Genomic DNA, 13,502 nt, shown 5'->3' with positions numbered 1-13,502 from the left:
GATTTTTGACAAAAGATTAATCAAGTTTGAGGCGTTTTACAGATTTTCAGGGCTTGAATTGTTGAGAGTGCAGCACATGGTCACAGAGTCTTCAAATGCAAATAATCATAAATTTATCCTCAACAATGAATATGGAATAAGAACTGACCAGAGGGAGTTGATGATCTTGCAGAGTAAAAGCTCGCAGCACATCCGGAGGTTGGCTTGGTGGTCAGCAAGGACTGATGGTGGGACACGCATTGGGTCCACCTCACAGTTCTCCTCAGACTCGTATAAGGCTCGAATGAAATCACCTGGAAAGTGGACAACAGAGATCTGGGACTTAGAGGAAATTCCGAAGCCAAAGATATATGCCGAGAGGCTAAAAAATGCCTGGTAAGGAATGCCTGATCGTGCCTGAAGAGTGGAGAATGACAAAAATGGCAATGTCTGGGTGATGGGCTTGATTGAAATAAATCCTTATTTTATTAAAATTACTCGGTCTCGGAGCCTCCTCACATCGGCATTCTTTAAAGGCGACATGAACCCCACTGTTTACACTTCAAGGGCAAAATGCATTGGTTTTTAAAGGACGTTTTGGTATAATTTGAATTTATGTAAAAGATCACCCATGAAGTACTAACAGGTACACAATTCACCACAGTGCAAAAACAGCCCATTGCATTTCTCCTACAAGTCAAATTTTATCTTCATAAATCTTTCCTTAACAACCAGGGGGTTCCAGGCCTGTCCAGCTTGCATGGAAAAATGCCACCAACTCCAGCCAAAAATCATCAGTAATCCTCTTTTTTCCTCTTCTCACCTTTTACTGATAGATATACTGAGGATGTACAGAGACAGGTATTCTAGGATTTATATATATTATCACTAAGGCTAACTCAGTTCGGAACAAGGCGTTTTACTAGGTCTAGGATTCATCAAAGATTCATAACACATTGTCTTTTGCTTACTTTGGATTGCTTACTGCTATTAGCAACACAACCTGAGGAGTTTTTTCATCCATTTAATCTGCAAAACACAAATGTTTACAAAGACTGCCATACAGTGCTGTTTGTGTTTCTGCTCATATGAAATGCAAACCATCAGAGACAAAGTAGCACCTGCAACCCTTACAATATCTGACATGCACGTCAACCACATTTAGTACTGAATTCAGGTTTGCTTGAGGATCCCCAATTGTCAAATCAGAATTATGACTTCAGGGAGGTGTTATTTTTGTTGTTGTCGTATTTAAACTTAAAATTCAGAACATCACATTTCAGAGTACATCAAAGGCCAAGTCATTAAAGCTACTGCAATCCTGACTAAGGTAGATAGAAAAAAATGAACGGTCTCACTTAAATCAGTTTCATCTGGTCAGTAAACCAGTTGAATCAAGGCTGAATAATAGTGTTAATATTATTCTCAACATAATAAAACATAAGGAAAATATCTCTTACTGGAGGTCAGTAAGGTGGAAAATGAGCATTACCTTTTAAATAAGGCTAAGGAGTAAATGGTATGAGATTTGTCAAACATCTGCTAAGATGGCTAGAAAACTTAGATAGGAAGTAAAAGTAGAGATAGTACATTTTGAAAGATCTAGTCAACAGTCTTTATTGGATACACCTTTTAAGCTATTTGTAAACACAAATGGTGACTTAACCAATCAGATGGCAACTACTGAATGTATTTAGGGATCTATACAAGGAAGACACCACGATGTTGTAAGCGATCATCTCATTTTTGGTCATTTTTTAAATTAGATATTTTTAACACCGGAGCTACTGGCGGTCTTACCTATAGCTTCCTTGAGGTATCTGTGACCTATTAGTTTGAGGTACTCTTCCACAGCCTTTGTAGCCAGTGTGTTTTCCCGAAAGATCAAATGTTCACGGTCCATAAATCGATCTACCTCACACATCGCCATGTCTGAAAGAAACTCCTACGAGGAGACACAACGTGAAGTTCAATAAAACAGAAAAGTTGCAAGCAAGGGGAGTTTATAGTATCATTAATCTCAAAGGTAATTTAGCTACAGCTGTCAGAAAAAAATACATTTAAAAGAAAAACATTGCAAAAAAAAGTTGAGTAATATTAAAACATAACTATTGCATTTAAAATGCTAATTTCTAATAAATAAATGACTAAGATATTTATTTATTAGGAAGTTTTAAGAAAAGTTGCCGTAAACAGTAATATTTACAGGAGTAAATTTGTTGATTTGCTAATAAATCGTCTTTTGAACGATATTTGCTAAACACAGCCCAAATATTTTGTTGGTTGATTCTTTATTTACCTTTGTTTTCCCTGTGCTCTGAAGAATGTGCACCAGAGCAAACGCCACCTCCTCTTTACTCTTCACGCTCAGCAGCGGCTCCAGCACCGCGCACAGTGTTCGGTAGTTGTTGGTGATGTACTCGGCAAACTCCTTGTACAGCTCCATTGGGAGAATATTCATAGTCTGATAGCGCGACTTGACACGCAGCGAAGCATTGATCACTTTGGCACTTCCAACGCCGCCACCTTTGGCTAAAACACTGGACTGTATCACCGGGTACCACTGCTCAACAAACTGCCGGCCCGTGATGCTGGATATTGGGATGCTGACGAGGCCGATGTATGTGCTTTTCTCCTAGTTTGCAAGCAAGACGGATTTTAACCCTGATATGCTTTGTATTTTTTAGATCAAACATATAAAAAGTGCTGAAACGAAATGCTTACCTTGCGTCTCTTTTTATCTGTCTCTTTGTAAAGGTGCAAACGAAGGCTACGAATGGTTGGCAAATTGTTAAACTCAAAATGTTCTCCCCAGAAGACCGTGTCGGTGCGGGGTTTGCTGGTGGTGCGCGCGTACAGCATGTCGTCCAGACAAAGCTCGCAGTAGTAGCGTTTCTTAGCTGGAAGATCTCGAGCCTCAATTATCCACAACTTGAGCACATTCTCCACCCGCCTGCTGTTGTCCTGAAAAGAGTGCTATAACTGCGTTAAACAACCCAGGAGGCTTGAATGTTAAACTTAACTGGACACACACAAAAAAAAATCCACTGAGAATACCTTGTTTGGTTTGACCGCTCGTTGCAGATTCTCAATCCATTTGTCTCTTTCAGAAGCTGATCGGCAGGCAAAACATTTTGTCCCTGAATTGGTGGTTACCTGAAGACCAAGCATTTTTAATGACACTGATTTCTTTGCGACTGATTTGTTTTTCCAATCCAAGTTGTAAGATTCAGAAACATTTAGGGGTAAAGATGCAGATTGCAACTAAATTAAAACACTCCGTGGAGGACAGGCTTATTAGTTTTCACTTGAGTTTTTCACTTCAGGTCTTTTCTTTTTATCCTCCCCTGATTATACAAAGTGTAAACCAATTTTTGCCTCCTAAGAGGCTTAAGTGAAATCTGTATATCTCTTGAGTGAAATGCAGCTGTTCTGCTGAACTAAAAATAGTATGAAAAGCCACTCTTACCTCAGGGACAAGCACAAATGTGGTAAGAGCACTTAGACGGGAAAGAGCTGATCTAGACTAATCTAAAATGAATAGAATTTCTCTAAAATTAGATTAATGAAGCCTATTCTTCAATACTGGCCCCTAAACTGATCGCTATGTCAACAAAATACTGGCATAATAAACCGAACTTTACTGCATTGTGCTGCATCTAGGCTGCACAGTTATCAGCATTGTTGCCTTGCAGAAAGAAGGTGCTGGGGTTGAATTCCAGTCAGAGGCCTTCGTTAATGGCATTTTGAAATTGTTGCTTCTCTGGCTTCCTCCCACAGTCCATAAATATGCACGTTAGAATAATTAACCACTTTAATTAGCCCAGAGGGGATCTGTATTACCCTGTGATGGATTGGCAACCTGCAAATATCCCCAAAACGTCATGCATTTAGTAGGCGTAGGGGATGAATTCCACTTGATTTAAATATGCTTATTTTATAACGTGTTTTTCGAAGATGACATACGACACAAACCCCCAAACCTGCAAGCCTTAATCGTTAAATATCTCTGCTCAACAAAACTTGTAACTCCAACAATCTGTTTCATTATATTAGCTCTAATTAACTAATGAACTATATTTATCAAAAATATAAGCTCCAGACAGAAATGAAGAGGCTGTGCAGCCGTAGCGCAAATGTTACATAATTTCAGCTGGAGAAAAAGAGAAAAAAAGTGACAGGCAGGCAAAAAAAACACAGAAAAGGAAAAGGTTAGAGAGATTAACACACCTCAAAGCAGTACTCTTGTCCTAAAATGCTAGAGTGGACAGGCTTGATAATGGCATCTTCATCCAGAACTAGGTCTAAAGCCTCTGCAGCACTGCTGGGGGAAAGGAGGGACTCATGGGAGTGGGATTCTTTGAAGCTTTGCATCAACCGAGTCCTGGTGAGAGAAGGAGACATCGACTTGGATTCAGAATTCATATGGATGTTTTTACAACGCGAGTCACAGCAGAGGAAAATCATCGAGTGTTGGTGTGTATTTCAGAAAATTTCACTTAACCTGCTGATTTATTTTTACCACTTGGAGCTGGAACACATGCAAAAATTGATGTCTTTGAATGTTGTGCTTGCATCAGTTCATCGGGGATGACATTTAAAAACAGTAGAAAAAAAGAAAAATAAATTCATCAATGCTCTGGCCGGCCTGGCGAAGCTCAGGTTCCTGGGATTCATATGGATGTTACTTTACCGCCCATCAACACCTACACACCCTTAAAAAAATATTAACACCCCACACGACATTCAGAACCTTCAACATATTTCATTTGGTATTAGGATCAAATAATAAAGATTGTTTTTCTGCAATAACAATGTGTCCATCTCTACCTCTGAACTTTAACATCTTGAAAACTAAAATAAACTGGCTGTGGGGAGAAAACACAGTGAAATAGGGAGTGCTTAACAAATAAACAATCTTATCCTGCCACATACTGAAAGTTATAGTTTCTGATGTTGCACACATTGATATTAAAATGATCCTAGTGATTAAATATAGTGTGCCATTTTAGAGCAGGCTAATTACAAAACAGAAATAAAGCGATGTATGGTGTGACATGAAATGTTGGAGAAAATGAACGACAAAGTTTAACTGCAGTGTGTGTGCGTGTGTGTGTGGGGGTGTGTGTGGGGGCCTGTGTGTGTGTGGTTGTTTGTCCTTGGGAAGTTGTGTCAGATGTCCTTTATTCGCTTGTGCTTGGTTTTAAAATTGCTCCATATCCTCAGCAGGACAATGTAGTTTTGCAGCATCATAAAAAGGCTCTGGAGCAGCAGAATCATAACAAAGACACCTTGATTTCACACAGAATATGGCACAACTGCAGGATGCCCTGATGGGTAAGAGGTGTCCCGAGGTAGACCTACACAATATCAGGCAGAATGAGTTATTGTTGTGGCTGGTGCTTAGTGCTAGAAAATAGCCCGCAGTGGCTGCTACTGTGCTGATGGTTGGAAAACACACTTCTCTGATTTGCTTTCCCACTTTCTCTTTTAAGGGCAAACAAAATGTTTGTATTTTAGCTAATAGTACCTCTGCAAACAAAACAGCAATGAACTGAAAGGTTGGAGAGAGATGACATTAAAGATGGAGACATAAAGCTGATAATTATGTCACAAGCTTCTAATAGCTTGTTCACAACATTTGAAAGACAAGGAGGCACAAATTTTAATGTTTTTGTAAAGCAACATGTCAAACAGACCACATACTAAGTATGACATGGAAAAATCTAAATAAATCAAGGTGAAAGTTTAAAAGAATATGTTGGACCCCGACTAGACTGGTGTGAATGCTCATCTTTTTTTAAAAAAAAAGATACCTGAGTGGGACAATTATAAACATTGAATCCACTCGTATGCCAACAAAGGCCACTCCCTGATGAAATAGTCAATAATCCAAAAGACGTATATAATGAAGTTTGCAGATGCACTCAGAGAAATAGATCTTAGCTGTGGAGTCCTGATCTTAGCTTTTAGTTGGTGAAACTAAACTTAAAGTGTTTATTTATTGACCATTTTTCATTTGGACAAAAAAGGGGTAAACTTGCAAAGCTGAGAAAACAATCCCAACTGTGAGGGTGGCAGCATTATGTTACTGAGCTGTTTGCTGCAGGAGGGACTGGTGCACTTCACCAAATAAATCGCATCAAGAGAAAATACCGTTTTGTGGAAATACTGAAGCAACATCTCAGATAGAGAGCTGCAGCTTTCATGAAAACTGGTCTTCCAAATGAGGAATGATCCCTCAGTGTCCAGTTTGTTACACAAGTCTTCAGGAAAATAAACTCAATGTTTGATCATCACAAAGCCTTGATTTCTGTTCCATAAAAAAAATTGTAGGTAGAGATGAAAATAAAATACTGCAGAAAGGAATGAGCCAACATCTCAGCAAACTGTTCTGAGAAAAAGGAAACAAATATAAATAATTTTGGTAATCCAAACAGACCTAAAACAAGGAAAGGGCTAGTCTGACATTAGGGTTTAAATAACAAGCTTGAATGTTCTTCAGTATAACATTGTCATTTTGTAAATCCACATTCACTTTTGGAGTTAAATACTAACATCGAGGTAAGATTAGGTATTTTAATATGATGTTTCTGAAATCCTCTCTATCGTGCATCTTAGGCTGAACTGGTTCTACAGTCAAGTCTAGCATTTTCTCTTCAAAGCAGTGAGACATTCCTGTAATCTTTTAAAGTGGACACTTTGTTATTTTTTTTTTTTGTTGAAGCTTGATCTAAAAATTGTACTGGTGCACAGAAGATATACCGCAAGGTACATGCCTTGAAAAAACTGGTCTAATCTCTGTGGTGGAAGTGGATGCACAAGGGTGAACCAAATTGAAGCACTCTGTGAGAATAAACCTTATTGTTGAGAAAGGATGGGAGTGTTATCATCTCCATCACTGGCTCCCGAATCATTTCAGGGTCAGGCGAATCTAATTGAAGCTAAATAAGAAGTGGCAAATTGATTTGGCGGCACACACAGATTTGAATACAGTACCAAAAAAAAAAAAAAAGGCTGGTCAGTTTTCAGAAATTCTATTCCATCTCACACAGACTACGATAATGGAATGTTTTCTCCCTCATCGTGTTTCCTTATTTGAAACTGTGAAAATGTTGAAATTTAAGTTGGATTATTTTTTTTTAAAAAGGCAGGAGGACTGACAGAAACAAAAAATACCGGATAAAACAGTTGATAAATATGCAGATTTAATGCCGATCATCACTGAATAATCATGACCGCCGCGCATAAAAAGTGCTCTGATAAAATCAACAGACTTTGGCAGCCGAGCCAGAGCAGCTGTGTCGAAAAGCTCGAGTGTGAAGTTGGATGCCGAGGGTTTACAGGAAAGTCAACTTAATGCTACCGAGTGAATTAAGCGTGTGTGGGCAGGACTCAAAGCGAGCTGTGCGGGCAGCTGTCTGAGGCAGCGGTGAGAGGGGCGCGCCGACTCAAACCCCAACATCATTTAGCTTTCGCTCACAGGCTCCATCCCTGCTGCCCCCACACAATCCACCGAGTTAATTTATGATTTATTTCGACATCTGAAACATTGCATTCTAGCACACGAGGTTTTCCCACATCCTCTGCTAAATGACACTTTCTTCGTTCTCCCATGTCGGACATCCACACCAGCCCCAAATATGTCTGCAAAGCGCCTCCCGCTGTGACGGGAAAGTGTGCCGTCAGCGATACATTTTTACTCCCTCTTGACATTCTTGTATTTCCCATATGGGCTTCGTGACTGGATTGTGTGAAGGTTGCATAAAATTTTGAAGCGCAAGATCCAGCTGAGGATGTGACCTCCCCCTTCTCCCCCCCCACACACACACAAAACAAAAGAAGTCTGTCATGAGACGCTCCAAAGCTGCGAGCTGCTGCGTTCCGACAAAATGTAAAAAAAGAAAAAGGGCTAAATAAATAAAAGTCTCTCAGACAAGATAAATGTAAGCATGTGGTGAAAACAATTCCTCTGGTATCACTAGAGCTTCACTTTGTTTCTGTTTTTTTTACTAAATTAAATTTCATTATGAAAGCATTACTGATTAAACTTCTTTTATCAAGGCAAAATGTGTCACAGTTGCATACAAAATTATTTAACCGCCCCACTGCAAACTAGTTTTAGTTGCACATTTAGTTCAGATGTTTGCAATAAACAAATTGCAAAAGAACAGTTTAAATAGTTTGGAGAGATTTTGTCCAAACTTAACAATAAATCCTAGTTTCAATGTTTACCCATTGGTTACCGTTATGCATCAGAGCGCACATTTGTAAATCAGGTGTAGTCTCAGGCATATCAAATGCAAACATTCAAAGGCTTCATTAGTGGGGGGATAAGTAGACACATAAGCTCAACAACAAAGATATTTATTGTTTTTAAACACCTGATCGTTGATGTAGCTTCTCTGAAATGTGGACTATGAATGCTGATATTAGCATTAGGGACGTCCGTGCTGCTGCAACATGTTTTATATTTTAGGTTTGAGCAGCTTTGGTGGTAGGTCAGCTCCTTTTAGCACAACTTGGACACAACAATAATCTTTTCCAGCATCCCATTGGATGTGGGCCAAGAGAAGTAATGTTGTTTGGCATCAGATTTTGCTACCAGAATCCAGCTGGTCAAAAACGCTGGACTGACTGCAAAAGACGTTTAGCAAGACCTTATCAGTAGTATGCCGGGATGAAGACGAATAAAGCTTACATTGAACAGAATTACAACCCTAAAGTAAAACACATTGATGCTCTGGGATTTCTCTTCTTCCCCTGGTACTGGGAGCCTGCAGTGAGTGTAAAGCAGACGGATTCAGCAAGAATCCCACGGCTCCCAAGCTTATCTCAGAGTTCATCAAGGCTCGGTTTCAGAAAACGTCCAGTGTTGCTTTCATTGTCGTTTTACTTAAACTCTACTGAAAGTCTCTGGTGGGATTGGAAAAAGGTTGTGACAGCACGGAAACTGAGGAATATAAATGAACTGAAGTCCATTCACCTGCATCTAGTGAGCTTAGATTCCTCAGAGATCCTGCCAGACTTTGCAGTCCAGGCATGAATCACATTTGCAGCAGGTCAAAGGAACCAAAGGTTGGTCTTTTGAGCTTTTAATATGCTGATCTTGATGGGGTTGAATAATTTGAGGCCGGTATTTAAAATTGACATTTTGAGTGGAATTTGAAGAAAGCATTTGTAGAATTAGTCAAGTGGTTCTTGTTTTATTTATCTTTTTGGATCTAGCATGTATATTTTGCACAGAAACCTAACTAGCAGTGGGGGCTGAATAATTTTAGGTGCCACTGTAAATGTTGCCTCTCAAAAGTATTAACAACATTTTTGACTTTTTCCGAGTTTTTGTCGCAGCCCAATCAAACATCTGAGTGCCGGTTTGTGTTGGGATAGACCAAAACAAGCCAGAAGTGAAGGGAATGTTTCCAAAAAACTCAAAAACCTGTATCAATTTTTTTGTTTCCACAAGCCAAACTAGTAAAGCTTGCAAAATTTTCACAGTTTCGGGGCTTTCGTTTCATGACTTACCTCTCTTGGTCAGCACTACGAAACCGGGGCAGAATCATCTGTTTGAAGCTGCTGGTCCGGTCCAGCTTCGGCTGGCTTTTCGCCCTCTTGATGGAGCCCTTCAGCCTCCGATTGAGAAAACTCTAAAGATTAAACACAACAAACAAAAGATCCCATAAAAGTCTCAATGGGTCTGTACCAGAAAAACACATTCTGGTGTTTTTGCTGAACTCACCGGCTGCCTGAAGGGCTGAGGGGTCGTGTTAGGAGGAGTCTCCATACTCGACTGTCTTACAGAGGCAAAACTTGCCCTGCGGGATTGGTCTGCAAGAGGACAACGTCATGAAAAAGGAAGCAAGAAAATCAGTCATGAATAAGATTTACATTGTCTAACTAATCAGTTGTGCTCTTTAATGTTCTATATTATCTTATATTCAGAATAAATCTTATTTATAAAAGGATGGTCTTAAGATACCACATATTTTAATTCTGACAGTCAACATGATTGGAAGATTTCAGTGGAAGATTTTATGGTCTGTTAGACCTTATTGTTTTGTCCACATTCAATCTTTGTTGAACTGCATGACGCTTCATTATTACTCATGAAAGTTTATCATTGAATACTATATTGTTCATTACATTGAACATAAAGCGTCCGTTTGCAATTTCTGAAATACAAAGAACATAAATATATGTACTTCAACAGTTTTCAAATACATAAAAAAGTCTTTTCAAGTTGCTGCCACTAGCCACGATTTTAGCAAAGCTGAGTTAAATTTTAGGAACCACACCCAGTTTTAATTTATGCCAGAACTTTACAATGACGAAAACCATCCAAATCGTTCTGACAACATGAAGCAGGCCAACAAATCTCAAAGGAACACAACACAGCCACATCTAAACAGATAAGACAGAGAAGATAAGACAGCTTTATTGCCATTCTATGCACAAGGTGGGCCGGTACAAAGAAACTTTCTTGGCAACACTCTGAAATACAACAAAAACATACAGTGAAAGAGTGGGCGGAATATAAAAGTTCACATTTGTGGTACAACTATCAGCATTTCAAAGAAAAACAATAAATCAAGTCAGCAGTCGGACATGGTGGTGGTAGTATGATGGTCTGGGGCTGCTGTGCAGCTTCAGGACTCCCGCGACACAAAAAGCAAACTGTAGCCGTCAAAAGGTGCTTGTACATATCGACTGTGAGAAAATGATCAACATTTGGCCTAGGAAATGTTTCGAACTGCACAGCTTAGTGTAAAATTATGCAAAAGAAAAGTTGGTGCAAGAGAAATATCGGAGGTGAAGCCCACAGTCTGTGATGACTCATCTGGATACATATAGCTTTAGTCTGTCCTTATGCTTGCACAAACTCAGCAACATGGTGGTGGATCTATGAAAGTATGAGCAACTATCTTTAGGAAATCTCAGCTGACGCTTTCTCTGTATGGCCAAGAAAGATGATGTCAATGTAAACCTAAATGAGGAGGGTGCAAACCCTGTTCACGTATAACTTTATTTCTTCTCTTCCTTCCTTGCCTAAAGGCTGACCTAAGCAGGACTTTAAAGATAACCATACAGTAGTGAGTATTTGTTGCACTTACTAAAGCTCTGCAAGGGTAAAATATGTTATTATTTTACTGTGAACTTTAAGATGCTGCTTCTTTCTGCCACACATTGTGGAATATGGTATATTTTAATTTCCGTCCTCTTTACCATTTTTACTGTTATTGTTTAGTAGAATTTTTGCACACATCAGATGTGAGAAACTGTTTTCTTCTCATAATGTCAAGTATCAATAAAGGCACAAGTCTTAATAAATGTGAGATAACAAATAATTCCTGGACCCAAACACTGCCTATTGTCCTCTCTTCCCATGTTAATGACAGTAAATCCTTAAGATGTTTGAAAAGTAATAACATTTCCATCAGAAAAACAGTTAAAAACTGTAAAAAAAAAAATTTTTTAAAGTCCATTATGTCACTTTAAGTAAATGATGCATCCTTCTAAATATCTGCAAGGAATCCAGGAAGGGAAGCAGTTTAACTACACAAACAGACAGATGTTTCATTATTCCAGCTAACAGAAATATTAATAAAAAAAAATTAATTCTGGACACAATGCTGGCCCCCATTTCTGATCTCTGGTTACCCAAAACAGCGTTTTTCAAAGTGTGGTTTGTGAAATCAAACCAGAAAATGTGATTAATCAGCTTAAGTTGTTGTTTAGCAAGGCAGCCAATTATATCTTATATATAACACCTATTTGGTCACAATTACTGGGGAACTAAAAATATTTCAGAGGGCCTTTAACTTAACTAATGTAGAGCGTAAAAGTCAATTTCAGCTAATTGACTGAACAGAATGGATGTCACTTAATCTGCATTTCAAGATTTATTTATACATTTTGTAAATTTGCCATGAAACACAAATAAGCCTATTAAGTACAAATGTGAGTATAAACTCAAATTCTTATAAAGTAACATATTTCCTTAATTCCTGCAGTTTTACACCTGGATTATTCTGGTTATGTAATAAAACGTGCAGATTGATCTGTAAGGCGTCGTGTTTGTTTTTTTTTTAATCTAGACGCAGGTCTCATGTTGTTTTTCACTCCACGGTTCTATTTTGGGCAGTGACTGATCTGTTCGGGGGTTTTTTTTAGAACTTGGCCATTACCCTGAGGAGCCGTTTCATCCTTTTTTTTCTTTTTTATTTCTCAAAGAGAATCAAGACACGCCGTCATCCTATGATTTTGATTCCCTCGCTCTCGGTGCCTGTAAGTAGGCTACTCTTCAGGTTCTATTCTGAATCACAGCTAATTGTTTGGTACCCATGGAAACAACTCCAAGGGCTTCTACTTGAAGTGTAAAAGATATTGGCACAAAAAGCTGCACAGCAACGATGATAAAAAAAAAACACCAAGCAACACAGCGCAAAGAGTTGCATTTCTTCAAACCAGACGTGAAGAAAGGAGTCATCAGCAGGCTCTGAGGGGCAATCACCCTCAGCTGGGGGAAAGACTTCAGATTTTTATGAGTGTGTTCACATGGAGCTAAATCACAACACAGCAAATCAATTGAATGACCTTGTGGGGGGGGAAAAAACTTTTTTTGCGTGCATCTACAGTCGCTTTCCAATGAGGACGGATTAAAGTAGACGTGACATATTAGAACAGATGGATGTGTTCGGTCGAGCCATTCTGAATGTAAATTGCTCTCAAGACGGAGCGTGTGGGTGGCAACAGCCTCTAGCTAGCTATGATACGGAGAGAGAAAGACGGAGAGAGAAAGACTAAGAGTGGGTGTTAAAGAAACATAGTCAACCTTTATCATATCTATTAATAAATGTTGGGAAACTTTGTATTTTTGACACTTTTTGTGTCTAAAATAGTGCATGAACAGATATCGATTCCACAATTTTTAATAGGATAGAAGACATAAGAACTTTAGCTACTGTGAAATAAAGTCCAAGAAATTACTTTTAATTGTTCTGCATTGTAATTAGGATCCATACGTAGCTGGATTATAATGTGACTACATGATTGGGTTTGAATGAGAATAATCTTATTTAAATTTAGGCACAAGTGGATTGTGCAGTGCCTTGCAAAATTATTAATATTCTTTAATCTCAGAGCATCAGATGAAATCAGCTGAGACCAGAAACATGCAAAAAAAAAAACAACAACTCTGGAGTAGCTGCAGAGAGCCATAGCTCAGGTGAGCAAGTATTTTGATTGGAGAACTTTTACCTGTGAACTCCACAAAATCTGTCCTTTGTGAAAAAGTGACACCTTTTCTTTTCATTGCTAAAAAGAAGAAGTAAGAAGTCCTGTTTGTACTTTTCCACAAGCCATGTAGAGAATAAAGCAAACATGAAGAAGAAGGAGCTCTGGTCATCTATGCATGCTACCATCAGCCATGCAATTTTAGTATTATGTACATAAACTGTCTATTGGCCCTGCACTTGTACTCTTTTTTTTATTATTATACAGCCTATTTTGTGTTTGATGTTCTT

The 13,502-nt window shown here is 38.7% G+C and overlaps 1 protein-coding gene across 4 annotated transcripts in view; it reads right to left on the bottom strand.

Moving 5' to 3' along the window:
- The window catches only part of LOC102230100 (ras/Rap GTPase-activating protein SynGAP-like), a 56,332-nt gene that overhangs the window by 22,979 nt on the left and 19,851 nt on the right, over positions 1 to 13,502 (bottom strand). For 3 of the 4 annotated variants that reach the window (XM_023345354.1, XM_023345355.1, XM_023345352.1), the window contains 8 exons: positions 9,719 to 9,807; positions 9,505 to 9,626; positions 4,210 to 4,363; positions 3,037 to 3,135; positions 2,704 to 2,955; positions 2,279 to 2,614; positions 1,780 to 1,924; positions 149 to 293 (listed from right to left, as the gene is read on the bottom strand). In XM_023345354.1, the coding sequence (XP_023201122.1) occupies positions 149 to 293; positions 1,780 to 1,924; positions 2,279 to 2,614; positions 2,704 to 2,955; positions 3,037 to 3,135; positions 4,210 to 4,363; positions 9,505 to 9,626; positions 9,719 to 9,807 (1,342 nt within the window). The remainder of the gene's footprint in view (positions 1 to 148; positions 294 to 1,779; positions 1,925 to 2,278; positions 2,615 to 2,703; positions 2,956 to 3,036; positions 3,136 to 4,209; positions 4,364 to 9,504; positions 9,627 to 9,718; positions 9,808 to 13,502) is intronic. The other variant, XM_023345353.1, reaches the window with a different exon arrangement.

The sequence above is a fragment of the Xiphophorus maculatus genome, chromosome 13 (genome assembly GCF_002775205.1).
Source record: "Xiphophorus maculatus strain JP 163 A chromosome 13, X_maculatus-5.0-male, whole genome shotgun sequence".
Classification (NCBI taxonomy): Eukaryota; Metazoa; Chordata; class Actinopteri; order Cyprinodontiformes; family Poeciliidae; genus Xiphophorus; species Xiphophorus maculatus.
Note: the sequence above shows the minus strand (reverse complement) of the source record. Positions and strands in the feature narration are given on the sequence as shown.